At 31.5% G+C, this 26,271-nt stretch overlaps 1 protein-coding gene and 1 pseudogene across 2 annotated transcripts; both read right to left on the bottom strand.

Moving 5' to 3' along the window:
• Positions 1 to 15,827: 15,827 nt before the first annotated feature.
• Positions 15,828 to 24,717, bottom strand: LOC103500289 (cinnamoyl-CoA reductase 1-like). Of its 2 annotated transcripts, XM_008463540.3 has the most exons (5): positions 24,660 to 24,717; positions 24,130 to 24,407; positions 23,652 to 23,834; positions 23,178 to 23,530; positions 22,842 to 23,080 (listed from the first exon to the last, which is right to left on the bottom strand). In XM_008463540.3, the coding sequence occupies exons 1-5, from the start codon at positions 24,700 to 24,702 to the stop codon at positions 22,915 to 22,917; spliced, it is 1,023 nt and encodes a 340-aa protein (XP_008461762.2). In that variant the 5' UTR covers positions 24,703 to 24,717; the 3' UTR covers positions 22,842 to 22,914. The 2 variants fall into 2 exon arrangements, with proteins under 2 accessions (XP_050939235.1, XP_008461762.2); XM_051083278.1 differs by lacking the exons at positions 22,842 to 23,080; positions 24,660 to 24,717 and adding an exon at positions 15,828 to 15,997 and having other exon boundaries at positions 24,130 to 24,557.
• LOC103500290 (cinnamoyl-CoA reductase 1-like) lies at positions 16,107 to 17,178 on the bottom strand (annotated as a pseudogene).
• Positions 24,718 to 26,271: the final 1,554 nt, after the last annotated feature.

Here is a 26,271-nt window from a genome sequence, read left to right as displayed (position 1 = left end):
TCTTTGCTTAAATAAAATATTGATTGCATTTTTAAATGGGATCTTTTCAAAAATATAAAAAAACAGCGAAGCCCGAAAATGAAAAAAGTCTAGAGGCCCAGCGTGTAAAATATCAAAAATGTCCGTCACTTGCAAATTTTTAGATTTTTTTTTTCCAAATTTGGTATAGTCTGGATTTGGATTTTTTTTCAAAATTTGATATAGCCAAATCTAAACGATTTTTTTTTTTCAAAATTTGGTATAAACTATTTTTTTGAATATTCTTTATACACAATCTTTTAGTTTTTGTTACCCTAATTTAAATTTAAATAGGTAACCAATTTTTTTAGATTCTTTTTACACCTTTAGTTACCTAAAAAAAGAAAAGAAGAAAGACATAAAATGCATCAATGAAAAAAGAAAAGAAGAAAGACATGCACGCATCTAAAAAAGAGAAAAAAAAAACGATAAAAAGAAATAGATTTAGTTACCCAAATCTAAAAAAAAAAAATCGCTTCTAAAAAAACTTTACGAGCTTGCAGTAAATATTTGAATATTGTTATATTTAGGAAAGTTTCCCTTTTTTAATTTTCATTTGTTTTTTTCTTTTTTTTCTTGGTAATACCCGCTGCACTTTTTGAACGTAAATAAATAAAATTTAAAACAAAAGAGATAAAAACTTTTGATTCCTAATTTTGCTCCCAGAATTTCATCCTTTCTTCCTTCTCATGATAACTAAAATGCCACTACATTTATTCAACAATTCTACATTCAATACCTCCAATTTGATGCATACTAAAAAAAATTATTATTTAAAATAGTTAAGTTGGGTTAGTCCTACTAAGCAAGCACATATAATACATTTCATTAATTATATGGTGATGTTAGGAAACAATCGATCTTCTAGAAGCTTGTGACGGATAAGTCTATAAAGGATAACTTGATCATCCTTAGACATAAAAAATGACCACGAAGCATTATAAACAAATCATTTCAACTTTATGTTTAAAAGCACTTCTGCTAGCCAAGTTCTTTTTTCTTTTTATGTATGAGTTAGTTGATGAAAATGAACAATAAAGTTGATGGTTGGAGTTAGTTGCACAGGCCGTCAAATGTGATCGTTGTTGAAGTTGACCGTTAAGGGTAGTCTTTGTCGTTCTTGGTTGCCTATAGGTGATTGTCACTTAGCTAAGGTGATGTAGGTATTGATTGTTAGAGGTGATTGTCACTTGTCATTGAAGTTGATGGTCAAAGGTGATTTTCGTTGAAGTTTATCGTAGAGGTAGTTGTTAGAGCTTGAAGTTGAAGGTGGTTGTCAAAGTTGATTAACAAAGGTGATTTTCACTAAAGTTTGTAATCGTAGGTGGTTGTTGGAGACAGAAGTTGATTGTACGAAAGTGATTTTGGAGTTGGTTGCAAGAGTTTGTTGTTAGAGCTTAGAATTCATCGTGCGAAGGTGATCATTGATGTTGATTTTCGTCGAAAATCAGAGGTGGTTACCAAAGTCCAAAATTGGTTGTCCAAGTTGGTCACACAACAAAGGTGGTTGCCAAAGTTTGTTGTTTGAGGTGGTTAATTGCTAGAGTCTACACTACAAGAAATCTGGCCTTTAATGTCACTTGGCAACCGACATCTTTGCGAGCGTTATTAAAGGGCTTTAATGTCGGTTGGGCTTCAATGTCAGTTTATAACCGACATCTTTGAAGGTGTTATTGAAGGCATTTAATGTCGGTTCATCTTTAATGTCGGTGGATAACCGACATTAAATATGTCTTTAATGTCACTTATGATACATCTTTAATGTCATTTTTCCACCGACATTAAAGATGTCTTTAATTTTTTTTAACCGACATTAAAGCTGTCTTTAATATCGTTTTTTCAAATTTATTTTTATTAAATCCTTGCATTATTGTTCATTTTGTATGACACCAAATAGTTAAAGATGAAATCTTTTACTTGTACATATACAAAATGAAATCTTAATAATGTGTACATTTATATACAACTTGGCTCCAAACACAAAGAAATTATGAAGCTTAATTATTATACACTGATCATCCTTTGGAAAAAAAGAAAGAAAGAAAGAAAAAGAATATATTGAGAGAGCAATAACTAAAACTGCAACTAATAGCAAACTAGAACGCTTCACAAATGACCATCTTCAAGATCTTGTCACAAAGATGAGGGTCTGGCTAATTGTACTCACTTGTAACCATTTCTTCTATTGCAGTCATTTGTTTGGTGATGGCTCCCTGTAAAAGACATCAAGATGGTTGAATTGATAAGCACTTGGATGATGGAACCCATAAATTTGAACTACCAGTGTCAAAAACAACAGTAACTTCCCATGAACAAATTCTCCTTTAGTTACTTGAAAAATATAAGTGCATAAAAAAATCCAAGCATCTAATAAGTGACCACATCTACATTTCTTGTTTTGTTATCAACTTTCTATTCATGTTTTTCAAAAACCAAGTCAAGTTTTGAGAAATAGTCACCACCATAATAGTCTTTTCATTGTCAAACAAAAGAACCAAACATAAAGTCACCACCAAAATAGTTTTTTCTTCACATAATTAAACTTCCCGCTTTTCTAAATTGTTAAACTAAGTATTAGAAACAACACCACCAAAAAAAATTTCTAAACCAAGTGCAACCACATAACAGTCTTACTAAGATAATATTGTAACTTGTTCATTCAAGTCCTCCTAAAAAACAAATTGAGAAACATGGTAAGATAAACTTTTTTGTATAATACCTTCAATTCCAAATAGTTGACTGAAGCTTGAACTTGAACCATCAATTTCCTACATATTATTTGGTGCTTGTGATTTGCTTGATTACACAAATAAGAGAACAATATATCTCTTGGTTGTTCTTATGGCTAAACAACAATTATTACAATAGAACCATAAAAAATAAGAATCTGATTTGAACATGCAAATCACATTTCCTATCATCTTAACACTTTGGTTCTTTACTAGTGATTATCAATATGGCTCCATGAGTTTATGGAAATTGATATTTCATTGTGGGGTGAGGGGAGGGGGCGTATATTTCCAAAATAAAGAATACAAGATTCATCATACTTGTACATAAAGCCCTGAAATTTTTTGCAGAGAAGAACACAGGTCAGAATTTAAACAAAAATCCGATCATAATGTCATAGAAACATATTGCAAGTTTAGTAACATATGGAAGTTATATTATCTAATTGCTAGAATCAGATACGATAGAGGAATAGCATAAATTCGCTTCATTCTCTAAGATAATAGGAAGGAATTCCTAAACAAGATGTGCGTCATTCTTGTTGTGTCTGAACTTCACTCATAACAAAACTATACATTCAGGGGTAGTAGTTGGCAGAGGACATTGTCATCACCCTGAAGAAGGAAGGACAACCAATACATAGCGAAAGGTTGGAAGAAGGAACACACCCCCACCCTAGTATATAGAAGCATCCTTGTAATTCAAAGAACTAGCACTCAAATTTGTGGAGAGATGAAAATAAAGATAAGGCCATTCCATTTCAACAAGAGAATCACACTCAAGTTCCATAGCTCTGGGTCTATATCGTCACTATCATCTATAAACATCAAAGTCAACTAGTTACAAGTTTGAGAAGCTCTTGACAACCAAAGAATACTAAATACAGCTTATGAAGAACAAAAGAATACTAAATACAGCTTATGAAGGTGTAACGTAATAAGCTAGACCAGTCAAACAGCATAATCTATCCCTTCACAAATTAAACACTAACGCATCAAACCCAAAACGAGATCCCCTGTCAAGCTCTATACATTACAAGCACAGAAAACAGATCAAAATTTCATAAACAAGGCCACGACATTGACTCATTCAAACTCTTACAAACAGAATCACATAACATAATATTTCTCCATAGAAACTCAACAAAATGTCTTGCCCTTCTATACAATGACTCGAAGCTAACATAATTATCAAGCCTCCCAATGCATGTCGTACCGTCAAATCTTTCTACACACCAGATAAAAAGTCAACTAAGTTCAAATCATTTGTTCCAAACAGTCGATAGTCAAACAGAACCGATCTTACAATCGAAGAACTTCAATTAGAAGTAAAGAGAAAATCAAGATATTAAAAAGAAAAAAAGATAGAAATACCATTGGTTCGTTTGGAGAAATCATCCCACCAATCTATAGTGTCATCCTTTTCAGAAGAATCAGAAGCAGTACCATTGGAATCGAGCTTCCTCTCTAATTTCTTCTTCTTTCTCAAACCTCTGATTGGACCCATTAGCCACAACGAGTGAGTGATTAAAACCCAAAAATAAAGAAAATATTATTGATGAAGAGGATACATAATATTCCACAAAATCGCACACAGATTCTTTAAATTTTGGTAAAAACAGGAATTGAGTTTTTTAGAACATGCAGTGGAGAAAGATCAGGGGCCGCCCTTTGAAACATAACGTTTAAATAAATGAAACATAAGTTTTTCTTTGATAATTTTATGGACTAGGACAAAAAATCGGTGTGGGGATAAAAGCACGCAAAATAAAACATCCCTTCTTATTTGTTACTAAAGATGGTTTCCACGTAAGAAACGCACTCTCCCTCCACTTTCCTTTTGTTAATCGTTCAACATAAGCCTTTGCAAACATAATAGCTATAAGTGAAAGTAACTAACCTCATGTTTGTTGTACTCTTTTAGGACTAGCAAAAGCAATTCATCTGCCTTCGAGTTCTCCCGCCCAAACTTTTTTCAACATAATCTGCAGCATATGAAGCAAGTTTAGTAGGGGGTTATTCAATTTTCTTAAGTATATTGTAGATCTGGCTCGCCGATGTAGTAAAGTGCAAAAAACATCATATATCAAAAGTTGAATTTTTTTTGTGTTTTGATCAGATGGAATTTTTTTTGTGTTTCTCTTCTGATGTTGATGTCGTTAGTGTGTGAAGATGATACTATAACAAAAGTTGCAATCCAAAAAATGAAGGCAGATCTCGATACTTCCTTCCACATTATTAAATCCACTAACCAAAACGTAAAAAAAAAAATTGAGTGAGGAATTTTTGAACACCTATAAGCTTACCCCTAAACAGTATTCAAGCCTGGCTACTTTTGCCACCCATCAAAAGAATTCCCATGGTAGGAAAGAACTATATCTTAAAAGAATCGCCGAACAACAGCTAATTGACGCTTCTACAACAGATCTGGCCACAGCCAACCAGATCGGAGCTTGTGAGATAGACACAGACGTGCGACGGTGGTGGCGAGGGTTGGACATGAACATGATTGAACAAAAAGACTCTCGACGGTGGTGGCAAGCATAACAGTGTTTGAAGAAAGGGAGGAGTGACGACGGTGGTGGCGGGCACGGGCTGGGTAGGAGGAATGATGGTGGTGGTGGTGGCAGCGACTATTCAGAGAAGAAAGGGAAGATTGTTAGATGAGAATGAGGAGTGAAGAAGAAATTAGAAGGAAGAAATCGTGTGGGTGATTGAGAAAGAGTAAAGTAAGAGAGAGAAAGTCATTTTTTTACAAAATTAAAATTAAAAAGGAGCTTTAATGTCGCTTTTCAAAACAAGGATGTTTAATGTCAGTTTTAAACCGACATTAAAGCTCCTTTTTTAATGTCGGTTTAAAACCGACATTAAACATCCGCCTTTTCAAAAACGACATTAAAGCTCATTTTTCATTTTTTCCAACCGACATTAAAGGCCAGATTTGTTCTAGCTAGAATTGATTGTTGGAGCTAGACGTGTGAAAGTGGTCATTGAAGTTGATTTCAGAGTGACAATGATAATCGTCAATGGTGGTTGATGGGTAAACTCATTGGAAACATTGGAGAGGAGGGAGAGTTGGAGTGAGTTGGTATAATATACTAACTCAACTCCACCTGCATGGAAAGTTGGTAGGACAAATCAATGAGTTGACATCTCTTGTTGGTGTGTCAAACACCTCCTTAGTTCTTTTTTAATATCCATAAGTATTTAAATCAACCTACACTTTGACCACTTAATTTTTTTTTTTCAAACACAAATCTTTGATTTTTATAACCCATGGACAAAAATCTTATACAAATCAAAGCTTCCTAGCTAACCTTTAAACTTGTTAGTTAATTAAAGGAGGGCATATGATTAGCTGTCCATAATGGAAACAACACACACAGATATCTATTAGCTGTCCATAACCAATTTTTATAACCCATTATTCCACAAAGGGATAAATATATATACTCTTATAACAATATTTATGTTGATAGTCATAAAATGTTCTATTATTAAAATCCTCAAAATACTAATAATAAAATATGCATTTAGATCTGACCAGTTTCTCATAATGGGTCGAGAAAAGCAATCAAAAGGAACTAACTTTAATTTGAACCAGCTTCTAGCAAAAGCTATATATATATATATCTTATTCATTATTCTATGAAACACTTGATCATCGTGTTACAAATCTACTAAACATTATTATTTAATATAGACTATAGTATAAGTGTTGTGGATTTGTAAATTATAAAACTTGGATGTTTAAAACAACTTATCCACAATTAAGTTTGTGGGAAGAAACCTAATAATAAATAAGGTTTTATTTGCATCACTACACTACTAGAAAAAGACACTTTCTTGACGGTTGATTTTTTCTTTTCTTGACGGTTTCTTGAAAAACCGTCCAGAAAGGGGCGGTTTAATGAAAAAACCGTCAAGAATTTTGATTAAAAGACGGAAGGGAGGCAATTTACAGAATTCTTGACGGTTTTGAAACGTCAAGTAATATGCAATTTTTTCTTGACGTTTTGGGACCGTCAAGTTTTTTATTTTACATTCTTGACATTTTTAAAACGTCAAGAATATTTATGAGTTCGATATTCTTGACGTTTTTTAAAACGTCAAATGTATATATTTATCCTTGACGTTTTAAAACTGTCAAGAAATGTCGATAAATTCTTGACGTTTTAAAACGTCAAAAATTTTCATTTTCAAATTTATTGACGTTTCTTGACGTTTTAAAAACATCAAGAATGTTTTATAAAAAAAAACCTTTTTTAAAAAAATATATTATTATTTTTTATTTTTTTTATTGTTTTATTATTATTATTAAAATTTCTTCTTGAAAAAAAAACCCTAAAATTTCATCTCACAGCCGCACGCCTCTCGCATCTTCTTCTTCTTCTTCCTCAACCAATTGCCGCCACCTCACCCCATCTCCTCACTTCTCCACCGAATGTCGTCGTCAGCCCCTCATCTTCGACGACCACCCACCGCAGCCAATCGTGCGTTCTAGTCGTTCGTCGACAGCCACCGAATGCGCCGCACCGACGGCCACCCACCATTTGCCTAAGCCGAGCGTCGAGCATCGCATCATTCTTCTCCCTGTGTGTCGTCTGACGAAGCCCAGCCACTGCCACTGCAGTTCTTCAAGTCACACACCAAACCTCAGCCAACCCGAGCCGAGATCTCTGTTGTCCAAGCTGATTTTCTGTCTTCTTCAGCTGCGTGCATCGAGCTACCTCCCAAGCCGAGCCGCTCGCGAGCCACCCTTCCTTGCAGCTACTTGAGCCAGTGAAGAGAGAAAATTTGATCCTTGTAGTTGTTTCCTTAGCCGATTTCAATATTATTGTTGGAATAAATTGTCGGATTGATTGGGTTCATGACCAATGATTTTTCTTGATGGGTTAATTTCTTATTATTGCTTTGAAAACTATCACCCAAAACTTTACCTTTCGTTATATTTTTGTGCATATATTTTTTACACTACATTCATTAAATGATATCTATAAATCTACAAAAATACATTTATTTAATATCACCACCTTGCAATTATTAGATAGAAAAACATACCACTCTAATGAATTCATGTGGCAGTTTTGTATGCATTTTTATGTGACTTTTAGCCATTTCCAATAAGCCCACCATTGACATGTGCTCTAAAGTTGTCTATATTTTAGGGAAAATTTATAATACTTTTGCTTAAGAAAACTTTGTATACCTTTTTATTTTCTTAAGGTCCCTCTCTCTATGTTTAATTGTAGAGAAGGGCCTTCATTTAAAGGGATAAAATAGTTGGTAATGAGGACCAATGACAATGTTACAAGTTGATATTAGCAAAAATAACAAGGTTGAAAGTAACTTAAACCTTATAGTATCCCAAACTTTCTTTGTCACTTTTTTTTCCCTTTTTGTGTTGCCATCAAATTTTCTAAGTTGATTCAACCATCCATAGACTTAGGCAAGGAGATTGAGGGGATATGAAGTTTCTTGATGTTGGAGATTTAGTGTTCACTTTAACCCACTGTGTGTATTGGCCAATACGACTTTGTTATTGTATTATTTTCAATTAAGTTTATAGGGGAAATCATGGACCACCAAGCTTTTCTATTTGGGATATATTGAAGTTATCTTATATTGAAGTACTCACTAGAAACATTTAGGAATTGTTTTGAATGTACTTTATAGTTGATTTCATCCACTTAAAAAACCTAAAAAACCAATCAAAATAAGCACTTATAGTATGTATTTTGATATTCCTTTGTGAAGAAGGTAGAGTACCCATTTAGACTTTGTTTTAATAATTGCATTTGTTTGCATGCAAGTTCTTATTCCTTTGTATTTTGATTGTTGGATTTTAATGTTATAGATTTTGTTATGGCCTCTAGTAACTTGTATTCTTTTTGTTAGTAGGAGTTGCTAAAATCTTGTATTTCTTTTATTCTTTCATATGAATTTCTTTCATATTATGAATTTCTTGTATTCTTTCATATATTATAATTCAAATTGATAACCATTACTCAATAAATTCTCTTAGGACTTACACTTATGGATAGATCATGGATAGGAATTTATTTTCTTTATATGGTTAGTTAGTGGAAAGTTAGTCTTATTAAGCGAATGTTTGTTCAATATCCATATTTCTTTTCTCTTTTTATTATCTCAACAAGACTTTTTGAACTAATTTAATTTACTTTATTTGTCAATAGATTTACAATTATGGATAAATCATGGATGCATAAAAGTAGATTATCCAAAGAATATGAGTTGGGTGTGGAAAATTTCATCAAATTTGGATTTTCGAATACAAGTACCTCTTACATTCGTTGTCCTTGTTTGAAATGTGGGAATTGTGAAAAGCATAGTAGAAAGGATGTTAGAGATCATTTATATGTTAATGGTATTGATGAAAGTTATAAAATTTGGTTTTGGCATGGTGAAGCATTTCCTAACTCATCTTTCTATGGAGAATGTTCAAAGTTTGACACACATACATGTGAAGAGAATGATGTTGGAAGTGTAAAAGAAATGATTGAAGTTGCTCACGAGGAGTATTCAAAAGACCCAAATGGATTTGAGAAGTTGCTTATTGATGCTGAAAAACCATTGTATGAAGGATGTAAAAAGTACACCAAGTTGTCTACTCTAGTTAAATTGTATAATTTAAAAGTTAGATATGGATGGAGTGATATCAGTTTTTCAGAATTACTTAAAACTTTGAAGGAAATTCTGCCAACTACCAATGAACTCCCAAATTCATTGTACGAAGCAAAGAAAATATTAGGTGCATTAGGAATGGAATATGAAAAGATTCATGCATGTTCTAATAATTGTTGTCTCTATAGGAAAGAATTTGCTAATGCAACAGAATGTCCTAAATGTGGTCAATCGAGGTGGAAAAACGTTAAGGATAGAAATGAAGAGAGAAAGCAAATTCCCTCAAAAGTGATATGGTACTTCCCACCCATTCCACGATTCAAAAGGCTATTTAGAAGTATTGAATGTGCTGAAAACCTAACTTGGCATGCTAGTGAAAGAATTGAGGATGGTAAGTTACGACATCCAGCGGACTCTCCAGCATGGAAGTTAAAGTCTTTCATAGGGTCTGCAACCCATTATCATGTCCCTATCACATATACGCCTTGGAAAAGTGTGCCTGCAGAACTGAAAGATAAGATATTCACTACATTTGAGGTATATATAACTTTAATCCTTGTTATATTTGATAATGTTCTTGTTGTATGAACACTTGATTAAGTACTTTTAATTATTTAGGCTGCATTCGTCATTGATCCAAGATCTAGGAAAAACGTTCTCTAAACTGTAGGTATTTCGTTTCGTCAGTTTAAGAACTGGCCAACAACGAAATACATCATCCCGCATAAAGATGAACCACAATTGCTTCAAGTTCCACCTGAAAAGTATTCCTTCATTGAGCAAAATCACTGGGAAGAGTTTGTAAGGTCAAGGTTATCAGAGACCTTTCAGGTATGAATAACTTTTATACATGAAAATCATTCGGAATAATATTTGCTACTTTCTCATTAACAAATAAATTTGGATATAGGAAAAAAGAAAATTACAACAAGATAGACGATCGAAGAACAAATACAATCATAGAATCTCAAGGAAAGGGTATGCCAATCTTAAGGAGGAAATGGTAAGATGTTTAGATGTCTAAGGAGGAAACTCACATTTTTGTAGTTTGTTCTTTCTTTGTTGCCGAAGAAACCTTATAGAATTTGGGATGTCTGGTTTGATATCTGGTGTAATGCTCCTCTTTGCTTGTGTGGTGTAAGTTTGTTTGTTTCTTGTAAAGGGTTGCATAAAAAGTTGTAAGTATGATTATTATATGACTTTGTCATTTGGGGGGAGAGGGGGGTTGCATAAAAAGTTGTAAGTAGGATTTTTCTAAAGCTTTGTCATTGGGGGGGGGGGGGGGGGGGGGGGGGGGGGGGGGAGGGTTGTTTGTTTCTTGTAAAGGGTTGCATAAAAAGTTGTAAGTTTGTTGTTTGTTTCTTGTAAATGGTTGCATAAAAAGTTGTAAGTAGGATTATTGTATGACTTTGCAATTTGGGGGGGGAGGGGGGGTAGTTTGTTTCTTGTAAATGGTTGCATAAAAAGTTGTAAGTTTGTTGTTTGTTTCTTGTAAAGGGTTGCATAAAAAGTTGTAAGTAGGAATATTGTTTGACTTTGTCATTTTGGAGGGGGGTGTTGCATAAAAAGTTGTAAGTAGGATTCTTCTAAAGCTTTGTCATTTGGAGGGGGGGTTGTTTGTTTCTTGTAAATGGTTGCATAAAAAGTTGTAACTACGATTATTGTATGACTTTGTCATTGAGGGGGGGGGGGGGGGTTGTTTGTTTCTTGTAAGTTTGCTTTATACCAAAAATGGAATACAAGCTAATATGTTTACCACTTGAACTCCATGTTCTCGAATGAAGAAGGAGGGTTCAAATGAAGTTTATGTTGATCGAGCTAAAATGTGGAAGAAAGCTCGAGTTAACAAATAAGGACAGTACGACAACGACGACATTCAGCAAGTCATCCATAAAATAGTAAGTCATTACATGTAAATCACACATTTCAATTATCCATTACATAAGCAATCATTTCTATAACTTACATTAATTTTGCTATCTTTTTAGGATGAGATATCAATGAATACAGATTCATCGTCTGTGAATAGACACTGTTCGAATGATGTATTAACCCAATCATTGGGTACAAAAGAGCACAATGGTCGTGTGCGTGGGGTTGGTGGATACGTTACTCCAACAACGTACTTTCATATTTAGTTAAGAAAACATCAAAAGATGAGGCGAACATTCTAGTTGAGAATGAAGAACTCCGTAGGCGAGTTAGTGAATTAGAGGCACAAATTCGCTCAAACTTATCTACACCATTGTCTGCACACGGGAGTTGTTCAAGGCCGATAGTGTTAGAGGGGATTGAAGAGAAGGGTAAGAGAATAGAAGTGGAATCGTTGGACAAACCAAAGCAGAAGGAAAAGAAAGGGAAGGAGGTGATGAAGATTAATGAACCAGAGTTAGACGTCTTGAAGGTATGTAATCCACATTAAACTCGAATGTCTAATATTGTACGTCTTACTGAATTTGGATGTTCTTGAATTAGGAGAAGGACTTAATAAAAATGCCTACAAAAAAGGAAGTTGTATGTGAATCGACATCAACTTTGCCATTAGCATTGAAGTCGATTCTTAGATATGCTGAGAAGGTAATGGAGAAAGATTCCAGCATCACTTTTTCACTACCCGCTGACCTTTTTGGCGTTAGTCGAAAGACTTCTGTGCTTCGAGAGGATATCGTTGATCTTTGTAACATGAACGAAGTGAAAACATTTACATTGGTGGCCTATATGATGTAAGTCAATTTCATTCCTTTGCATCTAAATTTATGTATCTTCTTTACGAGTTTATATATTTTGTAGGTACTTGTATTCATCTGTTAGTGGTTCAAAAGAAAATATGCAGTATGTCTTTGTAGATCCGTCCCTAATCTCTTCTGGAAACACACAAGAATCTCGAATTCGAAACTTGTGTAGTAGATTGATGGTGTCCAAACCCGACCAAGTAGTTCTTGCTCCTTTTAATCCCAAGTAAGTTTAGTTAGGGTATTGGTTGCATTGACAATAAAATAGTACTTACATTTTTGTATAATTAGGGGTCATTGGGCACTGCTTGCTATAAATGCGTATGAGGATACAGTGTTTTACCTTGACTCGCTAAGGACGACATCAAAAGCAACTACACAATATGTAACCGACACGTAAGTTTAATCTTTTATATCATGTAGTGCTCTTAATTCTAATGCATGTACAATATTCTAAGATATGTGCAATCTTATCTTGGCAAAACAGAGCAATAGCGATATTTCACTCGCAAAAGAACATTAATAATAGCAGGAAACAAACTTTATGGCGAACAGTAAAGGCAAGTATAAATATTTAAATTCAATTGTATTTTGTAGATTACTAGCAATTAAGACTAGTCCGTTATTCTAATTTATTGTTTTTATAGTGTCCACTACAAGTCGGGAGCACTACGTGTGGATACTATGTCATGAAGTATATGAGAGAAATTGTAAATAGGGGAAGCATTGTCATCTCGGATTTGGTATGTTATATATCAAACTATTTCTTTTGTACGTATATAATTTTTATGAATACTAATTCATTTATTTTGCATGTCTACAGATTGATACATGAAAATCATACTCACAAGCCGAGTTAGATGAGGTACGCGTTGAGTTGGTAGAGTTTTTGGGTTCGTACATATGATTTAGGACTTATGGCGTCATCTCTGAAAAAGCAAATTAACTTTATTTTTTGTGGCTGATTTTTTGAAATGTTCATATGGAGGGGAGGGGTTGATTGATATACTTTTGAGACTTTGGAGGATTAGAGTTTAGGTGAATTGTTGATAGGTGAACTGTTCATATGTAGGGGGTTGCCATTATGAAAGTTTATGTATTGGGGACGATATACTTTTGGGCTAGGTTAGTTAATTAGATGATGTTTAGTTCAATTCTTGGAAATCTGTTGAAATTGTTTATATATATATTGGTTTTGTAAATGATATATGAATATGATGCAAAGTTTTGGAAATGATATTGAATGGATGATGTTTAGTTGCCATTTGATGTATATTTGTCGTTTATATGTAGTTGAATTTTTGGACCAATGAGAGCATAATACAGGAAGAATAATATAAAATAAATTACAATTAAAAAAATGAAAAATTGCTTGACGGTTTTGAAATGTCATTAACAATACATTTCTTGATTGTTTGCAAACGTCATAAATAACAAAATTCTTGACGGTTCTAAAATGTCATTAAAAAGCACTCTTGACGATTTCCAAATGTCATGAAAAAGAGTACTCTTGACGGTTATTAAATGTCATGAAAAATGAACTCTTGACGGTTTGTAAATGTCATGAAAAATGCACTCTTGACGGTTTTAAAATGTCATGAAAAATACACTCTTGACGGTTTTAAAATGTCATGAATAGTCGTATTCTTGACGGTTTTCGGACTTCATCATCTCATTCTTGACGGTTCTAAACGGTCATAAAAACGTATCCTCTTGACGGTTCTCATGAAAGTGTCAACGATACCAATTCTTGACATTTTTTACAATCATCAAGAAAATGGCCTTTCTTGATACTGGATTCAACGACGGTTTTGAAACCGTCAAGAATACTGTTTAAAACCGTCAAGAGAGTCAGTTTTTGTAGTAGTGCTATTTGATTTTTTCTAAGTTTAATATTATGATCGTTTTTCAACATTTTTCATTTTAAATCAATTTATTTTCAGATTATATCTCTTTTTTTAGTTTTTTTTTTTTTTACTTTTCTAAAAAAGAACTCAATTAATACGAATTCTTTTAGAGAATTATACCTAGAGTCTATTAAAGGAAATTATCGTAAAAGATAACAATTTCATATATTTTAAATATAGTAAAATTTCAGATTTTATCATCGATAAATATATAGAAAGTAAAATTTTGCTATATTTTATAAATAAATTACCTCAATATACTATATTTAAAAACACGGTTACAAATTAAGATAAATAATTCATATAAAAATTAAAACTAAAACGTATATTTAAAATACTCCAATAGAAATTTCACGTCTAAAACCACTATTAATTCATTTGATTGATATACATCTCATAAAACCATCCATGTTTTACTTGTTGAGTCTAAGCAAATGACTAATTTGGTTGTTTTACCCATTTGTTTTCTTAGTTGTGTTAGTCTCATCTGGACCAAATAATAGATCACATAAGAACAAAATATAAAAATAAAATGAAGGAAGATAATAGTAGATGAATGAACAAAACAGTTAAACCAAAGTTGAGGCACAATGTAAAGGCAGGCACACAGCTTATGTAAGATTTACTTCAAGATATATCCATTTGGAGAGGGAAAAAAAACCTAGAAAGTATAATATATTATCCATCCACTATGGCTTTAACTTCAATGGTGGAATATAAAATTAAAAAGGAAAACGGGGCCAAATAAAATTGGAACTTAGAACGTATAGGACACTATGAATTAATAATAATATAATTATTAAACAAGGTGGTAAAATTACAAATAGTTTTTAAATTATTGTGATTATATTATTTTTATTCTCCAATGTTTGGTTGACAATCACATTAAAATTGACACACTTGTGTCTTAAGAAATATATACACACCACAAAACGAAGCAATGATTTTTCAAAACGACCGATACTAAAAGTTAAAGTACAATAGCTTCTTAGATATGCACACAGTAGAATAGGAGAAAATAAAAACCCAAAGAAGGAAATTTTTCAAATGATATCCTAAAAGACATGTCAATAGGACAAGTTAAAAAACATTTCCAAGAGACAATTGTCACAACACCCTTAAATTATTATTTTTTTTTTCTTGCCAATACTTCAAAACATATATGCATTATTATTCATTTAGGAGGGTATGTCTTTATTTTTTATGCAATACTAGAAAAAGAGTTGGATTTTAAAAGTAAATTTTCGATTATAAAAATAGAAGTCAATTTCTTTGTTGGGTGATGGATTATTGTGTCTTATTGGGATTTTCTTTACAAGTCAAAAATGTCGCAACACAATATTTCAAAGAAATTTTATTTTTTCTTTATTTGGGTCAAAATAATACAACCCTATATGAACCAATACTATAATGTCTAGGAATTTCCCACTAAAATATAAATTTTTTTTTTATTTTACTTTATTTTTAATGTGTAATTAAAAGATGAGTTAAATCCAAATAACTAAATAAGGTTAGTTAACATATTCTTACAATTTTTAAAATACTTTTTAAGTTTGAGAGAGAATAAAGTAGGAATAATTAATATTTTTTTAAAGCATATGTAAGGTGGGTAAATCAAACTTTTAGGTTTGATACTACAAACTTCTAGAGCTACATGTTGTTCATTTTAATTCAAAATAATATGTTAATATGTACCTATAAGGTTAACTATCATATAATTTGTTTAAGGAATGACATGAGTTTGAAAGCAATTAAATATTTCAAAAAATTACAAATCAAAGAGTGGGGATACAATAATTAATGTTGAATTTGGGAGGTGGGAAGTGGAAGATGGCCCTTTTCTTGCAGGCTCTTCACAGTTTCATAAATACATTGTTTAATTGGTGTGAATTCCATTCCCAATGACTTCACCTTCTCAACTGTGTATTTGTAAGGTTTCTTTCTTGGGTTTACCTCATCAGAACACCTTTATATATATATATATCAAAATTAACTCAATCAAATTAAATAAAACTCATTATTATAATTAATTATCCACATGTGTATATATATATATATAATTGGAATAATGAAACTTACTTGGTAGGAAGAGGATATTGAGGGAAGAAATCAGCAAGAATATCCAACTAATTCACCACGATGAAGCATACTTTCAACACAAATATATCTTCCTGAGGCTGAGGAAGTTTCATAGACCAAAAGATGAGCTTTAGCAACATCCTTAACATCAACATAACCTTGTACTGCATTTACATATGTCTTTGTTGATCCTGTCAAATATTTCATTATATGAACAACACTTGCATTCACTCCTTCCTGCAACATTGGTCCCAATACCAACATTGGATTCACTACTACAAGATCGATTCCTCTTTCTTTTGCTACTTCCCATGCTGCTTGTTCTGCCTTTGTCTTTGCATAGCAATACCAATTCTGTACATATTTAAGTTCCATAATTTAGGGTCATGTCTCTAAGTTAGACTATCCGTTCATTAGTTGCAACAAAATATCTCGAAAACTTATGTTATTATATATACCTTTGTGTTTTTGCAAAACTCAAGGTCACTCCAACAAGACTCGTCCACCACCATGTCCGGACTACGATTAGGGTTCATATAGACGGTGCCGATCGATGACGTGAACACCACTCGTCGAACATTTGCTTCAGCAGCGGCGATCATGACATTCTTTGTCCCAATTATGGCTTGTTCCACCTTTTCCTGTAAATTGTAGTGTGAATTAGTTAATTATTTTTGTCTTCCATGAAAAAAATGAAAAAGTAATTTTACCATATAAACTCATCAACTTAATATTAAAGCTTAAGAAAAAAAAAAGAAAATAACGAAATAACGTTCTCACGGGATCATCGGTGACAGGAGACGCGGTGTGGAAAACACCATGACAACCCATAATGGCTGCTTTAAGGCTTTCAAAATCAAGAAGATCAGCACTAAACAAAGAAAGTCTCTCTTTGGCTCCTTGTAAGTTTCTCAAATGAGCATTCTTTTGGTCACGTGGGTTTCTAACAGTTCCTCTAACAATGTATCCTTTCTCAAGAAGGAGCTTTACAAGCCATGAAGCAATGAATCCTCCGGCGCCGGTGACACACACAATTTGACCTGAAACTGCAGTTGTATCGATCGGCATAGTAGTGGATAGGATAAAAAAGGATTTTATTTTTGTGAGGGATTATATTTAAATTTGGAAGAGAAAGGGAATGTGAGAATTAAGTTGAAAGAAGAGAATGTAGGTTTGGATAGAAGTTTGGAGTGATTATATAATGAAGAGGAATTGAAAAAATTATGAGGACATGGGGTTATTAATGTTGAGTTAATTTAATTTAAAGAGCAGTTAATATATATGTATATATAAGTATGTATATGTAAATATGTATATAGAGAGTTAGTATATTTATTTGGTTGGGTCAAAGTGAGACCTCAACAACACTACCATATGGATTGTTCTGACCAAAGTTAGCTTAATTTTATCATTTTTCTCTTAACCTCATCTTCCCCGAATATTCTGTCTCCTGCAGCCGACCCATCCACTGCCTGCCCTACTCTTTATTTTCTTATATTCATTAATATGATAATAAGTTTATAAGTATAGATCTAAACAATGTTTTTCTTTTTTAAAATTTTTAACCTACACTGTTGCTTCTGTTTGTTGTCATCTGGATTTTTTTATTAAAATATTTTATAGTTTTGTAAATGATTTTGGGTTTAGTTACTTTTTGTCTCATGTTTTTTAATCAACTGAGATTTATCCCTTGTTATTTGTGTTGTGATCTATTAAGTTTTGGGTTATTGTTTAAATTTTCCATTTTGTACTCTTTTTTTCTAATTTATGTTTCATTTTTGGACTTTTAAGTATTTGATTTTTTAAAAAAAAAAATGGCTTGATATGGAAATGCTTAGTTGGATTATCTTTTGTAAAAAATTAATTTGGATTTTATTTGATCTATTTTGGACTATTCTTTAGATTTCTTTTTAGAGTTTTTACAATGAGTTATTTTTTTTGGCTTTAATTTTAGATGAAAAATACATGGTCCCTTTTGACGATGGTCTTCTCCTCAATCTCTAATATCATCTTCTTCATTCTCTCAAACCTAGACAATTTTCTCTTTTTTTCATGATTCGTCCTCTCTCTTTTCTTTTTGTGATTTTGTCTCCGTCTCCAACTAGTCAATTTTTCATTTAATTCTCTCCTCCAACCATTCGTCTTACGTTCAACAATTTTGGGTGTTCTAACAATTTTCGGTATTCAACAATTTTTCATTTGCTTCTACTTGAATTTTGATATCAATTTTATTGGTATGTAATCAAATTTTCTTTTTAAAAAACTTAAATTTGTTTCTTAGTTTTTCATCCAATTTATGTTAATCATCTCAATTTCATATTTGTTTTCAAATGTGATTTGTCCCTAAATTTTTCATTTGACTTCATCCCATTATTTTTACAATTCGATTTTCATCTCCGTAGGTTGATTTTGTTCAATTCAATTTGATGATTTTACTAGAATTTTATAGAAAAAAAATGTGTTTATTTTTCTTGCGTGGGACTTCGTCGAAATTGAGCATATTATGAATTTTTCTATCAATTTTACGTTTTTAGGTTAAAAGAAATTGAGTTTTTTTTTATATTTTCTAAAATCTATCATATGGGCATAGTGATATTAGTCTATCAGTGATAGACTTGTATCCTAGTCCATCACTGATATGAGTCAATCAGTGATAGTCTCTATCTTCTATTAATGCTATGAGTGTAACACTAGGATGATAACTTATGAGTTAACCAGTGATAGTCTCTATCTTCTATCAATGCTATGAGTGTAACACTAGGATGATAATTGTATATTTTTCTTTTGAGTAATTCAGAATTATGATTAATCAATGTTATAATTGTAACAGTAAATGTCAAAATGGAGTTTAATTTTTAGCTGATAGTTTTTATCGAATATTGACTTTACTATGAAGTTTATCGTTGATAGCTTCTATCACTTATATTAGTCAACCATTGTCGATAGCTACTGTCAATGATAGACTTTACATGTATATTAACATAACTTTTTTCTCAATAAAATGCACCAATTAATCTAATTTGCAATTATTCAACATGTATAATACTAACTTCTCAATGGAAACACAAAAGCACATAACTAAATGTGAAGAGGTAATGTCACCATGAAGTTTTTCACCGTTATCATTAATAAACTTCAACATATATTGAAGAGTCACGACTATTTAAGAATACAAAGGGGAATAATGTGCAATATTCAACCTGTGGTCCAACACTTTTCTGTATCAATAGAACAAAATCAAATAAAATGTGAAGTCTATCATTGATCTTTTCTATTATGAAATATCCACAAAACTAATATAGTACACTATAAATTTACTCAATGAGAGTTGCAAATCAAAACTAGGGACAAATCAATTAGTCTCTTGCAATATTCTAGTCTTTTGCGTTCTCCAACATTTTTTTTGATCGGTTAAGTTGTCTCTTTGGCCTAACATTTTTAACATTCTTCGCTATTCCCATCGTTTTCACTTTGTTTCTTTTTTTGAACAACCTGAAATGAAAATATTGAATTAGACTTTATAAAAAGTGCATATTAAACTAAAACATCTAATAACAATCCAACACAAACAAGTAAAACATCCTTCAAGTTGATAGAAACATATCATTTATAGAACATAAACAACATCACATAAAAATATACATTAAACTAAATTATCTACTAACATCCCAATGCAAACAAACTAAACACCCCTCAAGACTATCAATGATACAAACATATCACTAATAGACTCTAACCCTAAGCACTAACACACAAAACCTAAAACAGATCAGCATGCCAAACAAACAAGTTAAACATCCCAACATAAACCAGTTAAACATCCTCCAAATTTGTCAATAAGTGATAGAAACATATCACTGATATACCCTAAGCAACATAACACATAAAATCCAAATTAAACTAGAGCTTCTACTAACTTCCCAAGTCAAACGAGCTAAACATCTTCCAAGACTATCAAGGATTGAAACATATCATCGATAGACCCTAGGCAACAACATATAAAAAGTGCACATTAAACTAAAATATCTAATAACAGTCAAACATAAACAAGTAAAACATCCTTCAAGTTGATAAAAGCATACCACTGATAGAACATAAACAACATCACATAAAAATATACATTAAACTAGATTATCTACTAACATCCTAATGCAAAGAAACTAAATAATCATCAAGACTATCAACGATACAAACATATCACTGATAGACCCTAACCCTAAGCAACACACAAACCTTATATAGATCAACATGCCAAAAAAACAAGTTAAACATCCCAACATAAACCAGTTAAATAGATCAGTGATATATAAACATATTATTGATAGACCTTAACCCTAAGTAACAACACACAAATTGAAAAACAAAGCACAACCAAATAGAAAATGAAGGAATTAATTTCAAACAAATAGAAAAAGAAGAAATTCTACTTCAAACAGCGACCAAACGAAAACAAAGATACCTTACGAAAGTAAACTTATTATTTCAAACGAAAAGCAAATAACTTATGATTGTACAGATGGAGTGGAGAACATAGTGAAGCGGAGAACATAGCGAAGTGGAGAACGTAGCGAAGTGGAGAACGTAGCAAAGTGGAGAACGTAGCGAAGTGAATAACGCAAAGCAAAGAAGTCTGTAAGATGAAGTGGAGAACGTAGCGCAACGAAAGACACCGGTATCCGCACTGGAAACCAAAATGGAATATGAAGAAAGTAGAAAATGGAAGGAAAACATGAAGAAGTCTGCTTGAAATCGGAATACAAAGCGGAAAAAGTTTAAAGTGTATATGTAGGGACATTTTCGTCTTTATTGTTAAAATTTACCATATTTGCAAATTTCTTTTATTTGGACAAATTTTAGATTGGTATCTTTTAACAGTTTACTTTTGGAATCTGGTCTGATATTAAGTAACATGAAAAATGAGTAACCTTCAAACATATTCATACAAATAAACTAGAAAATTAGGAATTCAATTTATTGTAAATGAAACATGAGTCGGTACCAACTCATTCCTTAACTGCTTCTTGAAGGTTATGGATGAATAATTTCAATGTTATTAAAATTGGTTAATTAGTGACCATTTTTTTTCTCTTTTGTTATTGTAATGGCTTTTCTCAATAGTGATGTGTAACTATTTTTATTTATTTACTTATTTATTTATTTATTTATTTATTATTCAGTGTAGTGGAAAACTTTTGTTTTGCTAATTAATTTACTGAATTTTGTTAATTATGATAATACTGACTTCCTTCTAATATATGGTTTTCCAAATTTTATTTGATTTCATTATTTCATTTGGTAGTTCTAAGGAATTCAATTCGATTTGATCTTAAATGATTTTTTTAAATGGAAATTTGATTTTTTTTTCTAATTTGAAGCTAAAAAACATGCATTTCAATTTAACTTTAATTTGATTTTTTCCGAAATAAAGTTGTAACTTATTGAATCTCAATTTTCATTCAATTTTTTCACTTTAATTTATAAAATGAATTGCATTTTTATTTATTCATAAAAATTAATTTACGAAAAAATTATTTTAAATGATAAAATTGTTAAAAATATTTACAAATATAACAAAAATTTACTTCCTATAACTATTATAATAAACAAGCATTCATCAATGTATATCACTAATATGATATTAAATTGTCTAATCTTATAAAGACTATCTAGGTCTATCATGGATAAAAATTAAAATCATATTGCTATATTTGTAAATAATATGATATATTTGAAAACATGCACTAATTCATGTTTTATTTCTAAAATATGATTTGATCGATGTGAGTTTTCTTTTAAAATCACGTAAATCATTTGACTGTGTTTAAGATTTTCTTCTATCGATCTACAATTTTCGAAGTAAATATCAACAACATGATAATAAATATGTAAGGAGTGAAATTCAGTGAGAAATGATTAGAATTAAAATTTGACATTTAGATGGTAATTAAGTTTTAAGACAATTAGAACAAAATTGATGACAATGAATTGTGTTTATATTTTATTTAATATGATGAAGAATTTGTTTGAATAAACATTTTGGGATTAAATTAACTTTTTTTTGGTTTACAAATAAAGATCATTTTTAATAAATAAATAAATAAAATATTTTCAAACCGATATTGTAGGGTTTGCTAATACTTTTTTTACATTTCAACAACTTCCAAATCTAACTTTTTTGGTTAAGTAGAGACTACAGTTATCTTTCTTTTAAAATATGTCACCAATCACATCCACCAAAACATTGAAATTTTCTTGATAATGTTGATTATTCATAAACTCTCAGTAAGTTCACTGTTGAATTAAGATAATAAGTTATCATATGACAAAGATCAATGTGAATATATCTCCAAAATTGATCATATTTAGTTTGATGAGTTTGAGAGTAAAACGGATACTTAGACATATTTTTAGGTTGTTTTGAGAATCAAAATGCTAACCAAATAGTTTTTAGTGTTTTTAGAGTCAAAGTGTCACACTAGACCTCAAATTGAATGAGTACAATATATATGTATAAGCCACCTATTTCTTCTTTTTGGTTCGATATAATACGTACATATATCATTCTATATTACCTTTTAATCCATGAATTATTATTGTAAGATTCCACGCACAACGCACAAGTATTTTATATTATCTACAGAGAAATTCCTTAATATTTTCACCATTTTTTTTGTCATGATTTCGATACCCTCTTTGTTTCTATAAATTTAAAATCAAGAAGAATCCCAAACTTTGGAATATAATTATTTTTTTCATTACCCAAATAATACTGTGAGCACATAAAAAAAGTAGAGTGGAATAAAATTAATGTTGGAGTTGGGAAGGAAGTGGAAGATGACCCTTTTCTTGTAGGCTCTTCACGGTTTCATAAATGCATTGTTTGATTGGTGCGAATTCCATTCCCAATGACTTTAGCTTCTCAACTGTGTATTTGTAAGGTTTCTTCCTTGGGTTTACTTCATCTGAACACCTATATATCAAAATTCATTTCATTAGATTAAATAAAACTCATTATATATTATAATTTAATATACTTGAATCAATATAATTTATTATATGAAACTTACTTGGTGGGAAGCGGATATTGAGGGAAGAAATTGGCAAGAATTTCAACCAATTCACCACGATGAAGCATACTCTCAACGCAAATATATCTTCCTGAGGCTGAGGGAGTTTCATAGACCAAAAGATGAGCTTTAGCAACATCCTTAACATCAACATAACCTTGTACTGCATTCACATATGTCTTTGCTGATCCTGTCAAATATTTCATTATATGAACAACACTTGCATTCACTCCTTCTTGCAACATTGGTCCCAATACCAACATTGGGTTCACCACCACAAGATCAATTCCTCTTTCTTTCGCCACTTCCCATGCTGCTTGTTCTGCCTTTGTCTTTGCATAACAATACCAATTCTGTATGCATATAAACTAATTTAATCTCCACACCTTCAATATTCCTTTCACTTATGTTCCTAAAGTATGTCATAGATCATTAGTAGATATATCAAAGCATCTCAAAGTGTTGTGTTGTTACCTTTGTGTTCTTGCAAAACTCAAGGTCACTCCAACAAGACTCGTCCACCACCGTGTCCGGGCTTCTGTTTGGGTTCATGTAGACAGTGCCAATCGACGACGTGAACACAACTCGTCGAATGTTTGCTTCAGCAGCGGCGGTCATGACGTTCTTTGTTCCGATTATGGCTTGTTCCACCTTGTCCTGTAAAACATTGATCCAAGCTATTAATATAGCATTATTTTGGGCATCAAATAAAAAGTTAGAAAAGTAATAAAACATTGATCCAAACTATTAATAAAACATTGCTCCAACAAGTGACGGTTTTAGAAATTTGGTTGAAATACATTATAACTCTGTAAAAAGTAATATGAAAGAAAAATTTAAGGAGTAGGCTTGAACCTTGTTTGGAGGAGTATATTTTGCAAGGTAGCTTTGAAGGGAGAAAAAAAAACACAACAAAAAAACAGAGCATAGATTATTGGTAAGAAGTTCTTACAGGATCATCGGTGACCGGAGATGCGGTGTGGAAAACGCCATGACAACCCATGATGGCTGCTTGAAGGCTTTCAAAATCAAGAAGATCAGCACTAAACAAATAAAGCCTCTCTTTGGCTCCTTGTAAGTTTCTCAAATGAGCATTCTTTTGGTCATCTGGGTTTCTAACAGTTCCTCTAACCATGTATCCCTTTTCAAGAAGAAGCTTTACAAGCCAGGAAGCAATGAAACCTCCGGCTCCGGTGACACACACAATTTGGCCGGAAACTGCAGAGGTATCTATCGGCATAGTGGTAAAATATAATAAGGAAAGGATGGGGGGAAGAAATTAGAAGAGGAAAGTTTGAAGAAGAAAAAAGTGAAATATGATGAGTGGCCATTTGGGGCTGCTTTTATAGGAAAGGCAAAAGGCCAGCTTGCCACTAACCTTATAAAATTTTAATGAATGAATAGATAAAGAAACTTAATTAATTTTGGGTACAGATGAGAACAACTTTGATTACTATAAGCTTCAACAAGGAAGATTCGTACCTACCTTCAACGAAAGTGTGAACTCACTTTCTCTCTCTCTCATCTTTGTGATTAGTGAAAGAGATGATATCTTAAAGATTATCCCAAGTCATCGGTGTTTTGATGTAGAGACAAAATAAGAGGTAGAGATAACAGAAAATCCATCTAAACTTTGCTAGAAACAGTGGAAAATGGTATTTCATTCCCAAGGTATCAAAAACTTCCATCCATTTTGGTGTACAAAGTGGATCATGGGCTAAGAAAGCAAAATAAGGCCCTCAAAACAAACAACTAAACAAAATGGAATCCAAAAAGTATCAACCCTATCTTATCTTAGATCTTCATGTGTTTGGATTATTATTACGAAATTTGTTTGTGGGTAGCTTTCTTGAAATACTATGTACTGTCTCGCACATTCTTGTTATGTTGTAAATTTAAAAATATCTAAAATTTTATATAGAGTCAGAAGATAATCAAATAAATTATCATAATTTGACAGAACAAAAGGTTATAATCATACAACAATCAAATATTAATCATAGTCATATAATAATCAGATGACAATCTATATCGTATAGATAATTAATATCGGATAGTAATAAAAGAAAAATTAAATAGTATTGTAAATATAATGATATATTATAAATGTAGATATCTATAACCTACATACGTTACAATTTTCATATTACTCTCACATTCAATTTCGTATTGTAACATCCATCCCATTGAATTCCATAATGTAACCTATACCATAATATGTCCTATAAATAGAGGAGTGTGGTGCCTTTGTAAGACATACCACAATTGAGTTCAATTGTCTTCTCTTCTTCCTCTCTTCTCTATTCTTCTCTTTGTTCGTTTCATTATCCTTTATTTCATAACACGTTATCAGCACGACACTCTACAATTTTATTATTTGCAAAAGGTAGATTATAATATTAGTTTGTTTTTATGGTATTTGTGAATATTGCATGAAACAATCAATGTATACATCATGCATAGTTTAAATGTTTGAGAATGTAATATTTTATACCTATTGCATGTTGTAATTTTACAATTATGTTTACATGGTTATTGTTTGTTAAAAAATATTTTTAGTTCATGATAAGATTATGATTTAGTTCATATTTAATTTTTTTATGATTTATGTGATTGTTTATGTTTGGTTCTTATATCAATTATTTTAAGATCTATGTATAGTTTATGGGTTCTTTATAATTTGTGTTTATAATTTAGTTGTTTTGTAATTGTTTTTATGATCTAAATGCTTTTATCAATTTACTTAAGTATGTTGTAAAATTAACATTTTTGGTGTGTATTGTTGTTAATTTTCCATAATATGTATATGTAATTTTACATTAACATGCCTGTTTTGAATTATTATATATGGGTTCCATTGATTTTTGTATCATGTGCATAGTATGATATTTATCTAAGTTGTCTTAGAATGCATGTTTGACATGTTTATTAAATTTCTAATATAAGTTAGTTTCTTTGTTCTTTGTTATAGTTTTACTATGTCAAGTCTTTCCAAATTAGAATTTCTAGTTCTTGATATCAATAGTGATAATTATTTATCATGGGTGCTTGATGGTGAAATTCATTTGGATGTCATGAATCTTGGAGAAACGAT

This window comes from Cucumis melo, chromosome 4 (assembly GCF_025177605.1).
Source record: "Cucumis melo cultivar AY chromosome 4, USDA_Cmelo_AY_1.0, whole genome shotgun sequence".
In the NCBI taxonomy this organism is placed as follows: Eukaryota; Viridiplantae; Streptophyta; class Magnoliopsida; order Cucurbitales; family Cucurbitaceae; genus Cucumis; species Cucumis melo.
Note: the sequence above shows the minus strand (reverse complement) of the source record. Positions and strands in the feature narration are given on the sequence as shown.